Source organism: Opisthorchis viverrini (genome assembly GCF_000715545.1).
Source record: "Opisthorchis viverrini unplaced genomic scaffold opera_v5_154, whole genome shotgun sequence".
In the NCBI taxonomy this organism is placed as follows: Eukaryota; Metazoa; Platyhelminthes; class Trematoda; order Opisthorchiida; family Opisthorchiidae; genus Opisthorchis; species Opisthorchis viverrini.
In genome coordinates, this window is record NW_008751809.1 from 848,494 (window position 1) to 872,431 (window position 23,938).

Consider the following 23,938-nt stretch of genomic DNA (forward strand, 5'->3'; position numbering starts at 1 on the left):
ACTTTCTACAGCTAAGGTGCCAGACGCTAATCGACGGATGTTCAGTAACCGAATAATCCCATGTTCACTGGTACCGTCATTTCATTTTACGACAGTATATTACAGATAACTGAGGGGAATAAGAAGCGTATCTGAGCACTTCCTTGGCTCATGTACGGTGGTTTAAGGCGAATGTGCTATTGATTAGCAATACCAGTTTCACCCGGGCTACAGAGATACATGTTACAGCGGTTGTTCTCAACATTATGCTGCTTCTTCGAATGCCACGCTTGGATTTGGGCATGGAAATATTTTAAAGCACTCCATGCGCGTGCACAAGGCTGCCCATTAAACCGTACGGTTAAGTGCCACATTTTTCCGAGATTTGGAAACCCCCTCACGTTTTTCTTAGATTTTTTATTTGAGAATCTAGCAAGATCAGTATGTGTTGTCTGAATATCCTGCTGAGTTCGGAAGCTATGTTCATTGTGTTCAACTCGTTAAGAGAGTGATAGCTGGTATCTTCATCGACGAAGTTCCCACGTTAAAATCATCAGCATGCCTTATGAAAGCTATTTCTTACAGAAACGCAATGCAACGTGCAGGTAGTTTTCTAGTGAATTTTTCAGCTGCGGCGTTATGATGCAACGGTCCATGGGGGGAGTTCCTTTGTACGAATGTGTATGAGAGTCGCTCGCTGAAGTATCGTTTAGTTGTAAATCAGGTAGCGTAGCTGGTTGTTCCTTCGTTCGCTGAGACGGCAATGTAACTGCAAACGTTTCATCACCAATTGAGGTGACATCGTTGCGTTGTTAGGGAGCGCACTGATGAAGGAGTGACAATAGAGAGAGAACAAACCTGTTCTAGTGTAGCATCAATTTTCGGCAATGAGCCTACGAAGGTTATAGAGCAAACCTCACATAAACATTTGCCTCAGAGAACGCGTGATGTACACACGATAAGGTCTAAAGACACCAAAGCGGGCTGGAGAAAACATTCGCCGGTCACGTGCAGCATGATGACTTTCCGAATGGCTGTACTCAGCTCGGCTGTTTTGAAGCTCCAAAGATACTGAACTACATTGGATTCATTAATGAGGTTTGTCTACTTGTTTTGTTAGTTTGCATTTATATTTGTTTTAACTTCTTTGTGTAAGCGCCATTTTACGGGTAACATGCTCATTGGTTGGTCGTGGTATGTAGCCAAGCTTTCACAGCTTGTAGCGCGCCCAACAACGTCTTGTCTAAGTAGCTATTGCAAAAAGTTAGGAACAAAGGAATATAGAAAATGGGTGTATATTCGTTAACTCTTGAGATATATTTCATCACCTCTCCAGCATAGTTTAAGAACAGTATAATCAGTCACCGAGATATTCATGAAAGATATATATATAATCTTCCAAGCTTTCTCCTGCATACATCTTCCCAAAACATAGATAAGACAGCTGCTTCCTTGTAAATTCATAGTTAGTTGCCTGGTCATCCGTTACGTAATAGTTGGCTAATTAATGACACATTGTTTTTGATATAATCATCTAACTCAGCAAGTGTAATCGGCACCGGTCTGGTCATTACTAACAGTGGGGCCACCAACACATTTAAGACAAAAGTAACGGATTTAAAAGTCGACATGAAAGAATGGATGCGGATGTAAATTTCAACTATAAATTTAGCTCCGTATTTTGTCGGGCCGGAGAAGAAACATTCTGGAATAGAACGGGAAATATGAAAGCGGTGCACGACTTTACAGGTTAACTGTGGAAGGACCTACAGTAGTGTAGTTGTCCGTCCTAGGAAATAAATACGTTCATTCAAACTGACGCTTCCTGAATCGTCATACTAACGTGAAATTATTACTTGAGCGCATCTATAAATTATATGTAGCAAGTTTTAGTTCATGGAATAGCCCAGTATGTCAACCAAGGGAAGCTTTGTAGAATAAATGTCTTGTTACAAAGAAATAACGTAGAACAGTTAACGGTTGCTGCATCTCTAAAGATCCTAGCCAGCATTAAGAGGAAAGAACAAAAAGACTGACATATGCAGTCTGAGTACAGGGTACGAGTGAAAAAATAATCAGCTAGCCAAGCGAAGTAGAGCACTCTGTAGAAATAAGCCTAATCAGAGAGAGTTGTCTGCCTTGATTGACAGACCTTGGGACTTAGTAGGGAAAAGTTACTCAAAGAACTGTCCCTATTCAAAGACACAATAACAAGATTAACATAGAGCTACTGCGCCCATGGAATTGTGTTTAGTCTATCTCAGAACAGGAAGACAAGTGAGGGCAAACATCCTCAGCCGCACCATAATCCTTGATAGGGCTGAAAGGTTATTGAAATGATGATAGGTTTTACCCAGATCGGGAGCGAATTTAGAAAATTGTGAAAAAAACGAGTATAANCAAAGCGGGCTGGAGAAAACATTCGCCGGTCACGTGCAGCATGATGACTTTCCGAATGGCTGTACTCAGCTCGGCTGTTTTGAAGCTCCAAAGATACTGAACTACATTGGATTCATTAATGAGGTTTGTCTACTTGTTTTGTTAGTTTGCATTTATATTTGTTTTAACTTCTTTGTGTAAGCGCCATTTTACGGGTAACATGCTCATTGGTTGGTCGTGGTATGTAGCCAAGCTTTCACAGCTTGTAGCGCGCCCAACAACGTCTTGTCTAAGTAGCTATTGCAAAAAGTTAGGAACAAAGGAATATAGAAAATGGGTGTATATTCGTTACCCCTTGAGATATATTTCATCACCTCTCCAGCATAGTTTAAGAACAGTATAATCAATCACCGAGATATTCATGAAAGATATATATAATCTTCCAAGCTTTCTCCTGCATACATCTTCCCAGCACATAGATAAGACAGCTTCTTCCTTGTAAATTCATAGTTAGTTGCCTGGTCATCCGTTACGTAATAGTTGGCTAATTAATGACACATTATTTTTGATATAATCATCTAACTCAGCAAGTGTAATCGGCACCGGTCTGGTCATTACTAACAGTGGGGCCACCAACACATTTAAGACAAAAGTAACGGATTTAAAAGTCGACATGAAAGAATGGATGCGGATGTAAATTTCAACTATAAATTTAGCTCCGTATTTTGTCGGGCCGGAGAAGAAACATTCTGGAATAGAACGGGAAATATGAAAGCGGTGCACGACTTTACAGGTTAACTGTGGAAGGACCTACAGTAGTGTAGTTGTCCGTCCTAGGAAATAAATACGTTCATTCAAACTGACGCTTCCTGAATCGTCATACTAACGTGAAATTATTACTTGAGCGCATCTATAAATTATATGTAGCAAGTTTTAGTTCATGGAATAGCCCAGTATGTCAACCAAGGGAAGCTTTGTAGAATAAATGTCTTGTTACAAAGAAATAACGTAGAACAGTTAACGGTTGCTGCATCTCTAAAGATCCTAGCCAGCATTAAGAGGAAAGAACAAAAAGACTGACATATGCAGTCTGAGTACAGGGTACGAGAGAAAAAATAATCAGCTAGCCAAGCGAAGTAGAGCACTCTGTAGAAATAAGCCTAATCAGAGAGAGTTGTCTGCCTTGATTGACAGACCTTGGGACTTAGTAGGGAAAAGTTACTCAAAGAACTGTCCCTATTCAAAGACACAATAACAAGATTAACATAGAGCTACTGCGCCCATGGAATTGTGTTTAGTCTATCTCAGAACAGGAAGACAAGTGAGGGCAAACATCCTCAGCCGCACCATAATCCTTGATAGGGCTGAAAGGTTATTGAAATGATGATAGGTTTTACCCAGATTGGGAGCGAATTTAAAAAATTGTGAAAAAACGAGTATAAAAATAAATCACCGACACAAATGTGCGGTTTACCAATCAGTGAACAAGAGTTGGTAAACGTCCGATAGGAACTCAGGTCCAAAGAAAATATTCGATCATTCAGACAAATAAAAAAATGAATTGAATAAGCCTGGGTAGATCATTCGATCTTGGCGGACGAAATTAAAGTTCTGTAGTGTTTCCTGTTTTTTATCGCATTTGGAGTCCTGCGTAATTATGAAAATAAATAGCGAAATGGTATTTTTGTCACTGTTCAACCTATATTCTTGAACTGCGATCGTGTTACTAATGTGGACGGGCTTCTTGATGAACCAAGTAAAGAAATGCAAGTGATCCGGCGTTGATAAATAAGGTACAAAGAAACCTGCACTTTTAGTGCTCTTGTAATTTAAAGCAATGGTAGGGTTCGTTGCTTTAAGTTGGACCAAGGGGACCAATTCGCCGGAAGACCTTCTGTAGTGATTAATCTGCGTTTATGATAATAATTGGCGAGCATATTTAATTACGGCATTGCGTGCACTGATTTAAGTTTAATAAAATAATAACAATAGAATAAAGATACGGAAGGCATTAGGAAACTTAAAAAGATAGAACTCACAGCCAACTTAAAGGGAAACTAGTTGCATCAAGAAGTAATCAGTTAGCTTCTTGACTAGGAACACTTCCCGTGAATAGGGCTGTTCAGTACGTGTTATCCTGCATTAGGCATAGAACTCTCAGGTCTTCCACCGGCTACACCAAGTGGCTCGAAAGGTGATCTCCGAAGAGGGATTACTTTCGCGTACAAAGATCTCCGGACAACACTTCAGATTGGGTTTTGAATGGGATCTAACATTCAACCACAGAATACCTTTCAGCAGTTTGATTTATTTTTATCGAAATAGAATGCAACATCGCTCATGCCTCAATCACACACTGAGTATCGAAACTCAATCCCAAATAATAATTATGAGAGGGAGAGTAGTAGCCGCTGAGCAACTTGTGGCATTGCAGCTAGGTGTGCTTCATCCGCAGTTACTCTGCGGAAGCGGTATTAGACCAGCAGTAGGGTAACTAACACCAACTGGTTTCCTCTCTTCTTCCGCAGAGATGTGGCGGCTCATCATTTTAGAAACTGTGGTACTGTGTAACACTACGATGTGGATTGGTGATGTACACCATCCTTTATCTCACCGATGAGATAAAGGTGTTTCGTGAAGTAACCATCAGTTAAAGCGTGGCTTGCAGTCACCGTAACCCATTAACTCTTGTCAAAATAAAGTTCCGGATGGTTAGCGTACTTACATTTCTGTGTTTGGATCGGATGATGTTCGGTGGTAAACAGCGGAAGGAAGCCGTCAGGTAGAGCTCAGGGAGGACCAATGTTTTTACCCTGTCATAATGCTTTCACCTAGAGCTTTCTGCCTCTCCCCCTTCGAGTGAGCGGTCGTCGGTAAATGCTGTGCCGGGTGGCACCATAGGCGATAAAAAAGTGTGAGATAGGGACTTACCACATTCAAATAGTTTACTTTCATTTGTCTCATACTTGGGTACGTTCTAATTGGGTAGTTTGCCTGAGATCGTACTGCCCTTTTAGGTTTTTGGTTTTGCCTTACACTCAGAACAGAGGTATCGTTCCCTATTACCTTCTGAAAGTAATAACCCATTCTTGTTGCTGATCTAAATCAAAAAAGATATCTCATAAGTACCCTGAGTCACTCTAAACATACAGCTATCTTCGAGGAATCTAAGGATATTGTATTGCTACATGGCTGTCTCTGTTTGTCTATTCACTTTTCAAACAAAATAGTCGCTTTTGGAAAATGAAGTAGATAGACACCGAAAGGTTTGACTTCACGGGCTATTTAGTTGAGCCCAGGCAGAATTTGTAACATATCTCTTTACCTGGTAAGTGATGACGAAATCAATCCTCTCCAGCTGAGTAGCCGATTACTGTAAGTTCGCAGCTGAGCTATCCAGGCAGACACTGTTCACTAAATGAAGAGGCATCATATGACTGATTTCAGGTGGAGGGCGAATTGCATTGGACGAAAAGAGATTAGTTTAGCCTAATCATCAAAGAAGCGCTGATGAAAGAACTTGCAAAGTCAATCAATACCTCAGGAGACAGACAAGACTGGAAGCATCAATGGAAGGCGCGTGAGCGGTACTGACCGCAGGAGGGAAAACACGCAGATAGGGGTTATCATGTAGTCCGTAGTCACTCAGATAGGATGAAAAATGACAGTATGTTTTTCTACTACTTTAAAATTGTACGCGGCCACCAAGTGCGCATAAGATCACACTAGTCTGCTACTGATTTCTACGACTTCTGCCAAGAGAAGATGCGAGCGTTTACAGCAGTTGGCGTATTGGCTATTAAGTAAGTGGTGATACATTTGCAACGGTGTCTGGTCTAGCTCGGTGAACCGCCGAGAGTGAGATGCCTTGGAAAAAAGTGCGAGCTACTGAGCAAGCATGAGGCCTGAAGTTGAAATTCTCGGGAGATTGGCCGGAAGATTGACGTTACATTTCCAAAAAGCTGACCAGCTTATTTTGGTTCGCAATTACAGGCGTTTCATTTCGTACGCTCCTTGGGTCTAAATGAAGCTATGTATTTCGGAGATTTTTGGTTATAATGGGGGTCAGTAATAAGGAACGTCTTTGAGAATATGTACAAATATGTACAGACCCATCACAGTATTCGATAAAAATGTATAATTGCTAGCATGAAATCCCTTTTACAGTCGCCTGAGGAACTAGTACATCTTTGTTATCAAATCAACCAAAGCATTTTCCCCGCAACGTTAGTTGTCCTGAACAAATTACTTGACTAGTAACGGGATAAGGTTTTTTCCAACTCAAATCTTTCAGCAGCCCCCTCCTTTGTTCTGACCCGATTATTCTGATTAATCCATTCCAAAATCAAATTTCGATATTGCTAAAGGTTACTATCATAACAGGACGGGTATTTCAAATCTGGCCGCCTGATGGGAGGGGTAATTGCACCGCCAGCGAATGCTGCGCGCAGGTGAATAATCACTAGTGAATAGGCCACCGTGTTCATGCTTGAGTGACTTTCGTAGTTCTTCTGACCCAGTGGCCAAAGAAGATACAGAGGTAAACTCCCATAAATATTTGCCCACGGATTTCTACTTCAGTGCCAGAAACTCGCTCACATTTCAACCACATATGCGCTTGAAAGGCATCACACCTAAGATATCAAAATGTGCCGCTCCGGAAGAAAAAATAAGTAATGCGCAATACGTCAAATTTTCTCCCCAATGATGTGTGCTTCCCAGCAGACCTCACTCTACTCGAGTTAAGTGGTTTGGTTGTTTCGAACTTACTGTTTAGTGGACAGCAGCCCTTTAGTCTTTAGACGCACGATTTTTCAGATTTCCATCACTCCTTTATGCCAAACGTACCAGTCAACCCGAGATCTTATTTCTCTCAAGGCGACGAAATCAAACCAGTTACAAAACCTGGATAGTCCGTTGTCATACTTCCTGTCCGACAACATTGTAGAACGGTGCAAATCTGGGGTAGCGCAATAAAACTCCACTAAATAGAGGTTTTGCAACGCCATTTGATATTACCTCAGCAAATAGGTCTCCGAGTGAGAGTTAGTCATTTATCCGGGCTTGTATCCGTTAGATTCAAGAGCTTGACCTCCCCAAAAAGCACTAATGACGGTGCACAGAGTATATAGAGAGCGTTTGATTTTGCTTTTGTAATGATCAGGAATAAAGATCGACGATTTCGATCAGCCCGGATACGAACTGAAGCATCATTCTGTATAGTTCGCCTTCTTAACGACTTAGTCCAAACACGATACACCCTGATAAATAGTGCTTCATTTGGTCTTCTGATGACTCGTTAAAAATGTGAGGCACATTTCTCACGAGACATCCATGGTTTCTACTTGATAACGCCTGTAGCCGTTTCCGTCATTGAGTTTGACGTGTCCGTAGAAGACATGCGATAAAATGCATAAGACCTCTCCCACTGGAGACCAGAAATGCGACCACATTGGTAAGATAAAGATACCTCGTAGGACCAACTCTACAGCTTCCATTTCGGTATCTCGTTCCTCTTTGATCATAAAAATGATTTGAACCTCATACATAGTCAAAAATTCTTTAAAATCCCTCGGGGAAGAGCACGTCGATAGCGTTAAACTGTATGAAAGATAGATAAAAAAAACCCTGGTGCTGCTTAGCAAGCGAACACGGGTAACCCAATTTTGCCTGACTTGGAAACGACCAACCCAGAAGGTTTAAACGGGACTTCTGAAGGTAACTAAAGAGACTTTCATAAGCTGATAGTGTGACAGTGAATACTAATGGTGAGGTATGCGAGTAATTGTTTTCTCGTAACTCCGCATCTCGTCCATTGGAAAGTGGGATTTATTAAGGATTTGCTGAACTCTTTCGTGGAATTCGTTTACATTTGAGTGAAAGTCAGTGAATACCCAGGAAAGTTCAATTAAGACGAGTTTGAAAAGAAGACGGATCCATATGAGAGTTTTGTTTTCCTGTCCAATAGCCCGCAACAGTTCAGTTGACGTTTGCTAGTAAATAAATCAGTAGCAAAGGTTTTCTCCCCTTCGATACTCGTAACTGATAGTAAGGGTACGCATTCGACTGAGTGATATTGAGAATTTCCGGGTGACCTTCAAACCTCGCTTCCGTAGCGAAACAGGATGGTCTAACATGAAAGCACGAGTGCACAATTTCGTAACCGCTAGATTCACAAGGCACAGATGTGACTTGTGGACTTGTGACTTGTGCACCTAACACCCAGTATCTTGTCTTCAAACACCTTCAAATTCCATACATCATTGGAAAAGACTTTGGAGATCTTTCTTGTTGCTTTCCTCAACCCGCTATTTGAAGGATATTAACTTAATTATCGGAAAGTGACAAGCACTAACAAAGTATGTATTTGTGAATGGTGATTAAAATAATTTGCGTCTTGATAAAATAAATACCATGCAAAACGTGTAAGAAGTCGAAATGTGACTTATCGTTTCAGGACGGCTGGTGAGATTTCCTGCGTGAGGATCCGCAAGCGGGACGTGATTTCTCTGCAGTGTAGCTGCTACGCGTATCTCGTAAGTGTTAATGGATTTGCGCGGTTCGGGTGAGCGTGTTTGTGGGAGCTGGGCCGAGTTGTGTGCATTGTTGTTGGCACTGTTGTTTGGAAGTTGAACATAGTTGGAAAAAAATTGACCTGATGTGGTTGAATGTCGTGAGCCGCGATGTGGCACGTAATGCATATGATAACCGCGTCAACACAATAGATGTGAAACCCTTTCCAACTACGGACCATGTGTGTGCAAAGTGTCCAGTGACTACGTTCGATTAGCAGGGCTATAGGCAAACTGGGAGAACCACCGCATCCTCAATAAACGATGCTTGAAACACAACATAATCCACACAACGTTACTGGTTAAGCCACCGGACACGTCACTCGTTTCTATCCGAACAGCATTCTCAGCGTCCAAGTCATTCCTCAAAAAGATGATCCACTTAACTACTCGGCGTTTATCTGACATCCGTGACCACTCATGTCAGCTGAACCAAGATCTTCAGACCGTACTCCCTCCAGTTGCTCCGAACCAAAGCGACAAGAGTGAAAGCTAGCCAAAACATTGCAAAGAGAGATAATTACGTAAGTTTGAAAGCTGCTTTCTAAGACGCAGCTTTCAAGGGAGCCCATGACTAAGCCTGAGCCACCTACTAGCTAGTGTAATGTGGCGAATTTATCAAATAGACCTTTAGGTGAGGAAGAGCGTACTCTGCTAGAGAAGGGCTTGGATTTCGCAGTGAGCAACAGGGTGACAAGTGAAGAAATAATCCCTAACGTTGAATCTTTGTTTCAAAAACTTCCATCAGTGAAGGCAGGGAAGCTACGGGTACAGTTGGTCACAGTCCTTAGATCCCAACAGGCGGGAGCTCCAAATATTGCACCAGCAGAGCGAAGAACACCCTAAAACAAGTTGATAACAGTGATTACAAAGGCCGATAAGAGTAAGGCCACTGTTGTCATGAACAAGAGTGATTATTTGCAGAATGTCAAGTGACACCTAGCTTAGGGTCCTTACCAGGATATCGATAATGCGAATATTACATCTATAATGAATAGGAGTAAAGTCGAAGTTGGGAGATATTTGCGGTCCGTGATAAACCACTTAAGGTAAGGCTACTGTATCGATTGTACCCAAAAAAGTGCAATCTAACCACGACTTTATGGCCTTTCAAAAGTCTATAAACCAGATGTTCCGGTGAGACTGATGGTAGACGGAAAAGGTTCTCCACCGCATGAACTGGCCAGATTCTTGGCCGGTATTTTAAACCCATTTTCCAGGGAATCTAGTACTTACATTAAGTATTCATATGTCTTCACCAACAACGTAGCGGGTGTCACTGTTGAACCAGATGATGTGGATTCGTTATATACAAATGTGCCAAAAGGGGAATATTTAGAAATAACCAAGCGACTGCTGTTAGCGGACACCAACCTTTCAAAACGAACACAGCTTACGGTATATGGAATAGTGGAAGGTATAAAAGCATGTCTGAATCTCACTCACTTCGTTTTTGACTCAGTGGTTTATACTCAAGAACAAGGTCTAGCAATGGGATCTTCAATATCCCCGGTTTTGGCAAATATATTTATGGAAGAATTTGAACAGAGAGTTTTAAACGGATTCCCTGATCCACCTAAGGTATTCTGGCGGTATATAGATGACACTTTCGTCGTTATGAAACGAGACAAGGTCAGTGAGTTTCACAACCACCTGAATGAAATGAATCCACAGGTCAAATTCGGTATGGCCTTTTTAGACTGCATGATGCTTAAGGTCGGTAAGAAACTAAAGACCACCGTCTACAAGGATCCAACCAACACTGGGGCAGAAGTGAACTACTCGTCTGCTCATCCGAAGTCGGTATTCGCCAGTATTGCGTCATCAGTGTTCAGGCGTATAAGGGCCCTGTGCACAGAAGAAGCTGCTCAAACAGCGGTCAAAACTGAGGTAAAGAACAAACTTCGGGGTAGTGGATATTCAGCTAGGTTGACTAGACGTCAGTTGAGAAGGGTGTTGGTACCGGTGGCGAAACTCAACAGGGAATGGATCGGTTCTGCTATTATTCCATATAAACCAGGGACATTGGAGGTCAATCGAGGAATTCTACACACGGCTAACATAAGAGTAGCTTTCCAGAGGGAAAATACTCTGCGCTCTCACCGGTGTGATTGAAGGATCACCTCCCGGAAAACGGAACCAAGGACTGCGTCTACAAAATTAAGTGTATTGACTGCACCAAGGTCTATATAGGACAGACGGCCAGGGAACTGCACATCAGAGTCGGAGAGCATAGCAGAAGAATGAAAAGGCTGCCCAGAAACTCAGATGAATATCAAGCATTACTGAAAGAATCGGCAATCGCGGAGCACGTACTGGACACGGGACACAAAACAGACTAAGAAAATTTTGAGGTTTTGAGGCGCCAACTACGGTCCACGTCACAGGGACTGATAGCCTAGGCCGAAGAAATCGCCAAACATCCCAGTGTTAACCGGCGTGGAACTGGCAGGCGTGCGGAGAACGGTATTTAGTCAGTCGAGCTAGCATGTGTGGTGTGCAATTATCAGAGCGAAGACTAGTCATCCTCTGGATTCCACTTAACTTTATGCACCACCCCTTCCCCCCAACTAAATTGTCGTAACATTCACATGCGCACGAAGATCACGGAAAACCCAACAGTGGCATCATCAAGTGAAGCTCCCTGAAGGGAAAAAAACCGATAGGAACTAATTAGGAACTTCTCCGACCCATCAATTCAAGATATTGGTAACCACACTAGCCGACAAGAGGCGCTAATTGACACTCAACGCTGATCTAGTGTGATAATCTGAAGAGGACTTACTGACTGCTTCCCCGTCTGTCCTACAACCTGGCCAATTTGGTGACCAATTCACTTGGTCTGATGAAGCTTTTGTGTCAAAAGCGAAAATTTGCTCAAATAAAAACTACCGATTGTCTACCAACGGCTTCTGAAAAAATGGATGGGAGATTCATGTGTGAGTGTTTCCGGTCAAGGTTGCAAGTGGGATAAGAGGTTTTTGTGGTGCGTGATCTAGTGAGTGAAGCTGTGCTAGGCAAATTAAGGAAAGTTGGTTGAAAGAACAAGTTCCATATCCAATAATGTGTAACTGATGATGCCAAGGCTAGGGTTGCTTATTGTAAACCCGAGAACCGGGTTAGAGAAACCGGAACAGGTGGATCTAATAACTCTATATGAGCTTTTGTCGGCGTAAAATCAGGTGATTGATTAGCTTTGACTTCCAATATCCGATGCAGGTTCTTTGTCATGGCTTGACTGAAAGGCTGCTAGAAACACAGGGGTATTTCGCGCGCACCTGTTGCTCGGTAATTCGACACTAGCTGACCAATCGTTTAATATGATGAACTGCTACAGCATTAGAATGAGTGAGATGTTCTCGACATCGGAAGGCGAAACATTCGTTTAACTCAATCAAAAAGACTTCAGCCACCCTAAAGCCGTTAATTTGCATTCTGACAACCACCAAAAAAAGAAGCTGCTACACTTTTCTAGTTTTTTGCTTGTTCAAGCCCCATAGCGCCACATAATTATAAACTGTTCTATGAAAATTTACTGCAAACTAATCACGCTTGCCCGTGATCTGGCTGAATTCTATAAATAGATTTTCAAACCCGGCTTCTCCGAGCATTTTGATTGGGCAGATGTGCAAAAGTGCCAAAGTGCTGCTAATGTAGCCCAGTATCGATGAATATAGAGTTTCTGCAATTTATTTGCACTGGAGGCAGAGAAATGAAAGTTCATTATCATCGTCATTATCACGTTAGAGGGCTGTTTTCGAATACTATAGGTGTGACCGTTGACACGTTTGTTGGTAAAATGTAGAGAATCAGACATAGAGAGAGCTTCTATCCCAAAAATGGAGTTAATCAATAGTTAAAAACTAGGAGCACTTCACTGATGTGCTCATGAGACGTGAATCGATGAACTAAAGGATGAGAAGCCCTACGTCTAAGGTAGGAGTTATTCGAGGTACTGATCAGCGTACTGTTAAGTCTGTAGCAGTGAAGTGGTGGGTTCGAATCTCCGCAAATGGCTATGAGGAGCGTATCACTGGTTATCCGGAAAAATAATAAAACGGATGTACCGTGTGTACTTTTTCAGAATGGGTGCACTTCACTTAAAGAATTGAACTTATATCAAAATCGACACATTTTACACCCTTATTATACCCACAAATTCATGTGTAATACTTTATTTGGATAACGTTCTTTACATGATGATACATTTAAAGACGACTGGTTAACTGATTCAAGAGAGAAAGAACCGAGTAGCGAATGAGTAGCGAGTGAAAGAGAATAAAGTGAAAAAGAATAACTGACGGAGAATACCAGATGGATGCAATCGTAGTCTCGTTTACAAAAGCAATCATTTTAATTAAATGGGGATTTGTCTATACACTTGGGTAGGCCTTTCCCCAGAAACATTTATGCAATATTTCACGGGTGGTTCTTGCCGTTGGAACAATCGTGTTACGACTTCACTTTGGTCAATCGCTTTAATGGTTTGAAAGGCTCATCAAACTGCAGAAGAACCGTGCCAGCGACTTTGACGCGTATAATGCACAATCAAGACCGTAATATTCGAGATGGAATCCCATCTTACCAGTTGATTAATTTCATATATATAAGGCCCTGGGGTAGGTGAATGTCGGCTTGCCGAAACGGTCCCACATGGTTTCAAAGAATGAGCTGAAAAAACTTTAGTACAGTCCAGAAGAGACTGCCTACCCTCATATACGGCGGCAAAAATCACTAGGTTCGGGCGAAACTCTTTAATAATCCACAGTGAGGTCTTACACCTATAACTCGGAGGCCGCTTGAAGAGCTCCACGGATTGACCCATATATTGCAACCGCAAAAGCGTTGTTGTTGACAAATTTCCGATTTCTCTGTGTAATTCGGCCATCAAAATGCCTAGTGCTTTTGCTTTGTGCCGCGTCATCCCTTCAGGGGTCCTAACAGGATGAGAAAAAGGAGAACGATCCGATAACACGCTGCAGTTTGAGCAACTGCATATTGAGTTACACCATGTAGCTTGCTTTATATCCTCTTTTGTTTGTAGCCCTACCAAAATCTAGCTGTCTTCAGTAATGCTTACCACTCACCTAATGTTCCAGAGGTCGTTTCAGTAAAAATGTCCCAATTTCCCCGAAGAACACTTTACGCCTGGTTCATTCTACTCGGAGTGAAGAAATTAATATTGGTAATATACTGCTAGCAATACATCTTGCGCTTCTCTCTGCGTTAAGGTTGGTACTGCCGACGCATATATGCATGTACTTAGCATAACAGTGCGGGGCCACTTTAGAAAACCTGTAAGCGCTGTTCACCTGCTTCATCATGATGATCCACTGTGTATGCAGTGCGTCAGCTGATTTTGGATTGAGCAGTATCAACAATTTATCAACATGTATCAACATTTTATAAGTTATACATGATGCAAGTTTGCAAGTTCTGAGGAGAACTGAATAAGAACGTGCAGCCTGATACCCAGAATCATGAAGTCCGTAGTGTTTATACACAATCCCTGTGCATATGAAAACAAACTGGACTCATTTTTGCATAGTGACCTATGCCTATGATGGCAAGCAAGCACCACGCTGTCGTCTGCGCTAACGTTTGTCACCGCAGGACTGTCGTATCTGACTGCCCGCGATCGAATGGATCAAATTTAAGTAGGAATTTATTCATTTCTTCGTTGGCCTAAGGGGAGTGCCACTCCAGTGTTAAACAGTGGCTTTAGTTCACACAAACCCCAAAATAAACACGATTGTGCTAAACGGAATCGAACAGTTTCCTTGTTGTATTGACTTGTTCAGTCCGATTGGTTTGATTCACCTATGTTTTTGGAATCGCGTGGATCCTTTAGGAATTATCGAATAGCTTTCATTACCAGGGCACATTTCAAAGCATGCATAAACCTGCGGTTTAATAACTGATTGTGCACTAGATACACGAATGGCATTTAAATGGGACTGAGTACTCAACCTGAGCTGTTGTCCGTTCACTGGTCAAAGATTTCTGAGCCCTGAAATCACTAATTTTCCACGCAATCTTGGACGTTACAACTCTCCACCGTGCCACAATGTGAACCGTGTCCACCGGGACGACAACTCTACCATTTCCGTGATTACGGCTTCGGCTTACCTGCCCTAGTGAAATGTCGGACATAGCCGAAAAGGATCGTGTGATTAAAAGGCCCAATTTTATTACTTCTGTGGAAAAAATCTCAACTATAATCATTATTCGGAGCCACGAGTATGTTTCTCATAGAAGCAAGTCAGTTGTATGTGTGTATTATGGACTGAAATACAAAAGCTTCTTTGAGAAAATAGAACACCATGTCGAAGCAAGTTTTTGTTCCTCCACTTTGGAGCTTGCTTATTCCAGACGAAAATTTCACTCGCAGTTTGAATTGACAGATCCAATGCGATGATGAATGATGAATAAGTAAATTTTAGCCCTCTAGCGTAAATTTACGGCCCGAAAACCTAGCTAATAGCAGGTTATGTGATACGGAACTGCTCTGTTGTGGAGTAGAGCTAAGTGAAGTAAGTAAAATTCTGTCCTAATAAATATGTACCCTCTTCTGACCCTTCTCACAACTGAAGTGTATAGCATATGTTTTAAGCTTTCGCCTACTGCCACTTCGGTTTTTTAGAGGATTTCGCTAACAGAAAGGCAAGTTTTTTTTCCACTGTCTCCTGTGTAAAGACTATCAGCGGGCGATCACAACAGCACTTACCAAATTCCGGATATAACTTGCTCACACAGAATGGTGTTTTCCACCATTTCGTAATCTGCTGATCAAAGCTGTACTTTTTATGCCCTTAAAGCTGTCTCAACCAACAATTTTAAAGCACCTCTCTAGTTTGGCTGTTCACATAGCACCGTAATATCACAGTGACTCATTTTTACTTATTTCGGAATTAGAAAATGCTTGATAGTGAACTTAACTTTTCTCCCATGTAATTGTGTTGAGAGTTATTACATCCTTCTTACAGAAACTAGACATAACCTTGATGACCTGCTCCCAGGTGTACCCTTCTCGATGTACGTGCGGTAGCAAGTACGTCGGAAGAACCGCCGAACGGTCATCTACAAGGATTCGTGAGCACGCTTCAATGAACCTGACACTTGATTGTTCGAGCCCCGCCCACAATCGCTGGCCGCTTACTGGATTGAAACTAGTGTAGAGAAGAGTTATTTTCAGCATATAAACTATCAAAAGAGCAACTGTCTGTTAAGCTTTTCCGGAACAGCAACCATTTGACGCCACAAAACCAATTTATAGCTAGCCTTGCCCCGTTACACGTGACAACCTCGTACTTTTATCCAGCATGCTGCGGCTTCTGATGGAATGGTGGAATGCTTCCGCTGGCCTTGGCGTTTTCTGTTACATATCTGTTCGTTATTCCGTCTTAATTCGGATACTAAATGACTGCTCCAGATGCTCGTATAGTGAATTTTATCCTACGGCGACTCTTCCTCTCCTTTTTCATCAGGAGAGCATTTGAGAATTCATTCCTGATGAAGCTGTGAGGTTGAAAATTTACTGCCTCTTGCAGCGAGACTAGAGACAATAGATTATTGACGTTTGTCCATGAACATTATGAATTAACGATACCGAACACCAAGGATAACGCAAGAAGAGAAGCAACTAAGTTCACTTCCACATTTGAACTGGAAGCTTCAGGCAAAGCTGCAGAGGTGATTAATTTCCTTTTATCTTATGTAGCAAGTACCGATATAGCTGCCGCCGTGGATGGGATGGCAAGTCACAACCGCTTTACAGGAATCCAGTCGAACATTGACATGGTTGTGCCCACTGAGAAAGATGACTGTGTAGAGTGCCATCTCGAATTCCGGTGAGGTACCCAAAAACATGCTACCACGAGGCTTCGTTGATCCATCTTTCATGCGGAACGCCAAAGTAACAATTCGAGGTGGGTCACCGCATTGCTACAAGCAAACATCAAAAGATGCACTTTGTAGGCGAAAAGAAGACAGCTCTTGCGTTTGGAAATAAGGAGTAAAAACATTTTTTGTGCTTCTTCTTCGTGACCTCCATACCGATGTCAATATAAACAGTACTCCACAAAGCATCATTCAGTGAGACAAACTTTACTATTACTGTTGACATGTACTGTAGGAGGTTTTCGACGTAAAACACAACAAAAAACAGTAAAAAACAACAACGTAAAACGCACAACATCAATGACAGTGTCGTCCGTCCGCCTTCAATAGAATGACTATATGATAATCTCATGAAGGATATTTTCATACCCGGGCCTGGCCAAGAGTAAGTGCCAACAGCTGCCGTTAGTTTCCAGCAGAGAACTAGTATAATCACCTTTCTTCCGAAATGGAAACTTTGTCTATACCGAAAAGCACTGTAGAGAAAACGGTGGAGAACCAACTTTTACGTGGGAACCCCTAGTATTTGGCGAATGTTCCACAGTAACCTAAGGATTTAATAGGTGAATCGCCAAATGATTTGGACGTGCCTCTCAACCCGTCACGTTGGTTTATCCCTTTTCATTCATTGGCAGTTAATTTTCAATCGGTAAGACAGAAACGCGGAAAGGGACCAACACACAATGGCCATAAACTGGCTGACGAAGAACCAGTTTCTGTTAAAAGTATTCACGCTAATGATAAAGCCTTACGGGTCGGGCATATCATGCACAAAAGCCTAGAAAACACTTCGCGCCGAAAAGCTTTGGGTTAAACTTTTTAGATTTGTTCGATTCGTTACTATTCATCGTCTGACAAATACTTTGCTTGAAAGGTTTAGATCACCGGCTTTATCTTAGCAGCTGATGCTAAAGGTCAGAGAAGTCCATCGTTTCAGCACTAATGTTTCCGTAGAGTCTAAAGCTTCGCTGCTTGAGAGAGACGACTGAAGGAAAAATAAAAATAACACCAGGGCCTATTCAATCAGAATGCGAATTTCCTTGATGGTAGTGAAATTCTTCGTTATGAAGTGAATCCATCAACTAAAGTACATACTTATTTCTGCATTAAACTCAGTCATTTTAATTGTACTTTCCAGAGGTGCAAGGACTCACTTTTGCAAAGTATCCCTGATAATCCAAAACCCCAGAACTCTCCAGGCGTAAAAACTGAATCCAGTTATGAAACCCGGAAACTTCAGAACCCTTTTTCTCGCCCACGAAGACATGTTCGAATGCAGAGGAATCGTTATGCCTACGGAAGTAAAAGACGGAAAAAAAGATTGAAAGCCACGTATGGTTACATGAAATTATTCCTACTACAGCACAGCTAGCGATCAAGACCGCACGAAAATACTCCTCTAGCCTGATGGTATGACACGACGTTCTGTTTACGGAGAATGCGCTTCTGAGAAAAATTAAAGGTATTGTTCACCTGGAAATAGTACCCAAAACAAAGCAGGCAGGGCTGTAAAAAAGTTAAACATTTAACCGAAATGCGAATATGAGATTACGTGAGCGAAGTGCTTCCCGCTTGATTACTAGATGTTATATCTGCTGATTCGCCGTCTTGTGCTATCTGTTGCTAACCCGCTCCAGTGCCTATTGCCGGAGTAGGGAAGACAACCACTATATTCTGAACAAGCGAGTGAAAGAGCATGACTGCGTGCAAGTGCGAGAGCAAAAGTTGCAACGACCTCAGGTTATTTAACTTTCTGACTTTCTGACAATGATCCAGGCTGTCTGATGGGCTTTAGTGAACACCCATCAACATCGATCGTGCCTCAATGGCATGTCTGAACGCTGATCACATTCGGTCGTGCTTCTTTGGCGTGCATGAACACTCATCAGCTTTTGCTGTATTCATTGAATGATTGACTAGCCGGGATGTTTTCCGGCTTTCCTGTTGAGATTTTTGTGGAGCGGTAGGTTCCGGGCTTTCTGAGGTTACTTTCAGGAATCTGACCTTCCTGATACTAGAGATTTTGCTAGACGGAGGAATCGCAGCATAAAGCGTTCAAACTGTAGCAACTCTCCTCTTCAACGTGGTTATTAGGTGAAATTTTCTTAGAATAAAAATGCATAATATTCAGAATTTACGGAAGTGGCGAAACACCGGAATTCTCATGTTTGAGTGAAATTGAGAGTGATGTTACCCATAAAAATTGAGAAGTGTACCGCACAAATACCCCCTAATTCAATTTGTTATTATTGCTGTTCTTACAGAGTATGAAGCGCCATACCTTGATTCGGAATAAAGGAAAGTTGTTACAACCCCAGATCTCTTAAGCATTATTCCTGATGAGGATCTTTAAGTTTGGCTCGATTCACTCGTACCCAGAAGTAAGGAAAAACCCTAAGGTTATGAGATACAGCTCCGATAGACTTGAGAGAAAAGTCACTATAGGTGGAACATCGCTAACAGCATTGACTTGGCAAAGGTTCCCCTGAAAACTGTAATAAGCGGTTGTTCACTTTGACTTTGGTTCAACTTCAGTCAATGGTTAATGAAAGGTAAACATTTCTGGACGGAGTTCTATGTGCTTAACCGCGGTTCAAATTGTTCTGAGCTAGGTTGACCGCCTTTACGAGGAACATTTGTTCCTCGTATTCACTTGTCATTATCTGGGAATTGCGCGTCCCATTTGTGTCATGCCTCCATTACTCCTGTTCCGAAGGTTCTGAAGCTGATTTCAACTGACTAACTATGACCGATCTACGTATCATCCATTCTTGCTGGGTGATTTCTTCAGGTGTTCGCCGATCGCTAGAGCCAGAAACTGCAAATAACCTCACTCCAGCTTTCAGTCTAACATCGAGACGGTTGATTGAAAGCTACGTTGCTGTCACACTTCCTATTTCGTCACTCTTCAGAGACTGCTTCTAAACTCAACTTGATATTTGTTGATATCCTGAAGGCATTCGATTCGCTTTCTCACGACGTAATCATCAAATCTGTTAAGGTCTTTGGAGCACTATCACTTCAAGTTTGAGATATTGCACAGTCGCACGAGGATGCTGTAGAAGTTTTCCCAAGTTCCGAGGTTCACTTTCACAGAGGTGTGAGGAAGGGAGATCCACTCCCTCTACTATTATTCATCATGGCAGTGGACGAAGCTCTTGGATTGTCGACGCCGCAACTGGGATATCAATTCCACGACATCTTAATAGAAAGCCCTGTCCTGGCTGATGACTGAGTCTTGTGTGTAGAAGATTGGTCTTCCACTAAACAGAAACCTGAGGCTGCTGCGGTCCAGTTGGAAAGTGTTGGCCCGAATTTCATGAGGACATCAAAGGACCACTTTCTTAGTCGCACCGATTAGCTTCACCGCCAGTAAATAGAACAGTGTATAACACTCAACCAAAACATTTGGTGGGATATTAACTGTCCACCTGTTTTATGAGAAACATCGTCAGGGATCGACACAAGCGTCTGTCTCGCGAGCGCCCAATAAATGTGCGTATGAAATCTTTCGATTGATGAAATAATTTTGTTTAAGGACAGTGACATAAAAGTTATTTTTTGAAGGTTCCCAACACATTATATGACTAGGTGCATGGGTGTGACATTCAACACCCTCACTGAAACAGCGGTGTCAAACCGTAAACCTAAGCAGTGGACTTCAGAAGATTAAAATCTGTTGATGTCAAGAAAGGTCTAAGTAAGCTGTTCTAACATCCCAGCTTAACCATTTGAAAAATACCGAAGTCAGCAGACAGCTGTTTATATCTAAGACAACAACAGCCTCATAAAAGGCTAATATAGACAAAGGCTGGTGTCCAGTAGAAGAGAAGCTCCAAATATTTTGCTGCAATTTTGTTTTCTAGCCGGAATTATTTGCCATCCGTATTAATTGGTTTGACCATTCGACTCAAACCACAGAACTGCCTCGTCAGACTGTCTTGCCTTGGGAGGAGTCCTGATTTCACGCTATGCGCTTCCCTTAAAACTGCTACATCACCTCGCAAGACGCTTCATAATTCAGCCACATCGGTTGAAGACATGTAAATCAAGCGGAACAAAACGCTTTTCCTTCGATGACTTCTTATTAAAGCTCGAAAAGTGAATTTCTAACACAGTCTCAGAACTTATACAAATTGTCCCATCTATGGTGGTTTTCACGAGTCCATTCGTTTCTTCCTTCCTTTCCGTCAAATTTTTCTGAGAAAGCCTGGAGTAAGCATTCTTGAATGTACGTGCAAAACCACGCATTTATATTCTTTTTGCATTGGTTTTTTCCATCAAAACTTTTGAGAACTAGCATCCATTAATCTGGATTGCGGAAACAAGGCCTGTAATCCGTACTAGTCTCATTCAAGAATTTTCACCGTTTGCCTTCTATCGGTCTGTGGGAGATGTTTATTTAGATAGGATAGTCGGTCATTGTTGCACGAAGCGGGTGACATGAATGACGTTTACTCAAGGGATGGTGAGTATGTGACTTTATTTTGCAGTATCCCAATAATAAAAAGCCCATGAATTTGTGCAAAGTTGGCTCCGTAATACAATCAGACAATGTAGATAAATTGACCATTAGCCTGAAAAAGCCAAGGAGTCTCTCTCACTCGGTCATTGCTCGTGCGTAAAATTCGTATTTCCAAAAGTGCTGAATGCTTTCATTGTTAACAGTATTGCTTGCTTCGGAGTTCCTTATAAGTTGAACGCACTTTGTGAATGAGATGGTTACTGGGTACTCCGGCTAGCGATTAACTTTCTGTGCATTCATCCGGTCTGGAGCGCAAGAAGCTGATCACTGATTATTCGATAATGTCCTTCATTTTGCAGTACTCCTGCTCAGATTACGTAGGTTACTCCGTTTACTGATCAATCATTTGAAAATATGTTTACCAAATGGTCAGCGTTTGGGGATCTAGAAACGAACCTCATCGAGATCGTCTTTACAGACATACTTTATTGAGAAATTCAAATGAATGTGACAGTCATCTTTTCACTATCACGGTCATCCGATGAATGTTTCATAACACCGTATCTGGACTGTCACATATGTGACTGGTAGTAGTTTTGCTCTGGAATATTGAAAGTTTGCGTGCTAGGTGGACAGAACTGGACCTCTTCACTGAAACTACAGTTATATAAGAAATAAACGTGCCCATTTGGTCGCCTTAGGTTCTTTGGTGGCCGCATACCGATCATTTTAGTGTACAGATTGCAAGAAGTTGCATTTGTAGAGATCAACAAATGTTAGATAGGGTTTTATTTCTATTGCTCTGCACCAACTTGAACAACCAATTATAATAGTAAAAAACATTACTCCATAGCAAACACTGATGTAGTCTCAAAAATGCTTCGTACAGTATGCTTACCTTCAACCACGAGACTATAAATTCTGTCTTGCATTACATTGCGTGAAATCGCACACCAGAAGTTGCAGTCTGCTCGTCGGCCGATTCATCTTTTGCCTTATTTCATGAAATCTGTGGCAGCCAACTTCCGGTAAAAACTAGAGCTCGTACGTTTATTCCGTTTGTCAATTTTTTTCGGGAAGCACTAGTAATATGCTTTTTGCGAAATCCTAATGAGCTTTATATATTGTACGTAATTCCGATATGTATGGGCGCTAATGGATGCTGTCAGCTCTTATGGGAACGCATCAGCATTCAGTACAATTGGTCGTGCTGGTAGTTGATAGTAGTAGTGGATAATATTGGATCGAGTTGTCAATCGCAGACTTAGGTCGTGATGGCTTCATTCAAAATTGCGTGTCATCTGCCCAGAAACGGAGGAATTTCTACTAATCGCATGAAACTTCCACCTGGAAATTTGTCATTCAAACAAGCAGTCACTACCAGAACACGCGGTGAGGAATTACTATTTAAACCATAGCAAAGCTCCATCCTGTCCGAGTTCTGATCATTTGCCAATAACAGAATGGTTGAGAGGGTTAGCTTCTAACAGGAATCGCCCAGAACTTTACGAGGTGCACACTGCTGTTGAATCTCACCAATAATGGAACACACTGTCTGGCTCTACAGCACAGACTGATTTCACTTACACCATACATTTCCAACAGAAAGTTTCAAATTTTTACATCGCCTATAAAAAGGCATTAAAATTAGCATGTCTGTATTTTGGTCTTAGTTTGGACGCTCGAACTGTGGTCTAAGTGTAAGAATCCAGTAGCATTGGATTGCATATACATCGCACGCGGTCACAAGGCGACATGCTTCACACTAAATTGAACACAATTCGACTCAACATGTAACCACTGTAGTTGTTCTCCATTAACTATGTAGGTGGCGCAAGTCAAAAAAATATCTGTGAAATTTTCGTTTGTTTTGCCACCCAAAAGCCTAAAGAAACCAAAATTTTTTCCGATGTCTTTGTAAAAATCCTTATGATGGGTGGACTAAAGGGTTCTTAGTAGATCTGTTTTCCACGTCGACGGACATTTAAAGTGCACCAACATAAACCCAAATGCGACTTTTCAGATAAAACATTAAATTAGATTTGAAACATGTGCACAGAATTCCATTTCTTTTGACATTTTAGGCGCATTCGGATTCCCGCAATTCCTGGCTACCACTTAATCTTCAGTGGTGAGTTTTACTATTACCACTAATTATCATTTATTTTTGAAGAGCATGGTCACAAACATAAGAAGTGAATGCAAGCGATGAATGAGAAAGAGTAACAGGAGAATATGGGAGAAAAGAGAGCAACGTCTCATTCGAAATCATGCCAAGGACAGTGCCAGTCTGATGAGGTGAATCCCAAAATATGTAAAGATTTTGGTATGGGAACAGGCGTCTAAAGACTAACAACCAAAGAAAGGACAAACAATGGTGAATGCTCTTCAAGGCGCAGTATGCGCTAGCACAGTCAAGACTCGCACATCAGGCACAAAGTGACCGTCATACTGGGTCTGGGGTGAGATTAAATGGCAAAAATGTACCTTCAACGCCATGTGCCACGCATAAAAGTGTCATAAGTACGCAGGGAGCCCACAATGGCAAGCAAACACAAGTCACTGACTGCGACCTTAGGAAGTCCCAGTCCAATAACAGCCTTAGCGGATTGAGGAAAGCAGATCCCTCGATAAGAGATGATCA

General features: G+C 41.9%; 1 protein-coding gene across 1 annotated transcript in view; it reads right to left on the reverse strand.

The window, feature by feature from the left end:
- Positions 1-16,516: 16,516 nt before the first annotated feature.
- T265_06968 (hypothetical protein) overlaps positions 16,517-23,938 on the reverse strand; it is a gene marked incomplete at both ends in the record, with an annotated part of 11,472 nt that continues 4,050 nt past the window's right edge. The window contains 2 exons of the mRNA XM_009172374.1: positions 16,517-16,874; positions 17,984-18,122. Coding sequence (XP_009170638.1) covers positions 16,638-16,874; positions 17,984-18,122 — 376 coding nt within the window. The remainder of the gene's footprint in view (positions 16,875-17,983; positions 18,123-23,938) is intronic.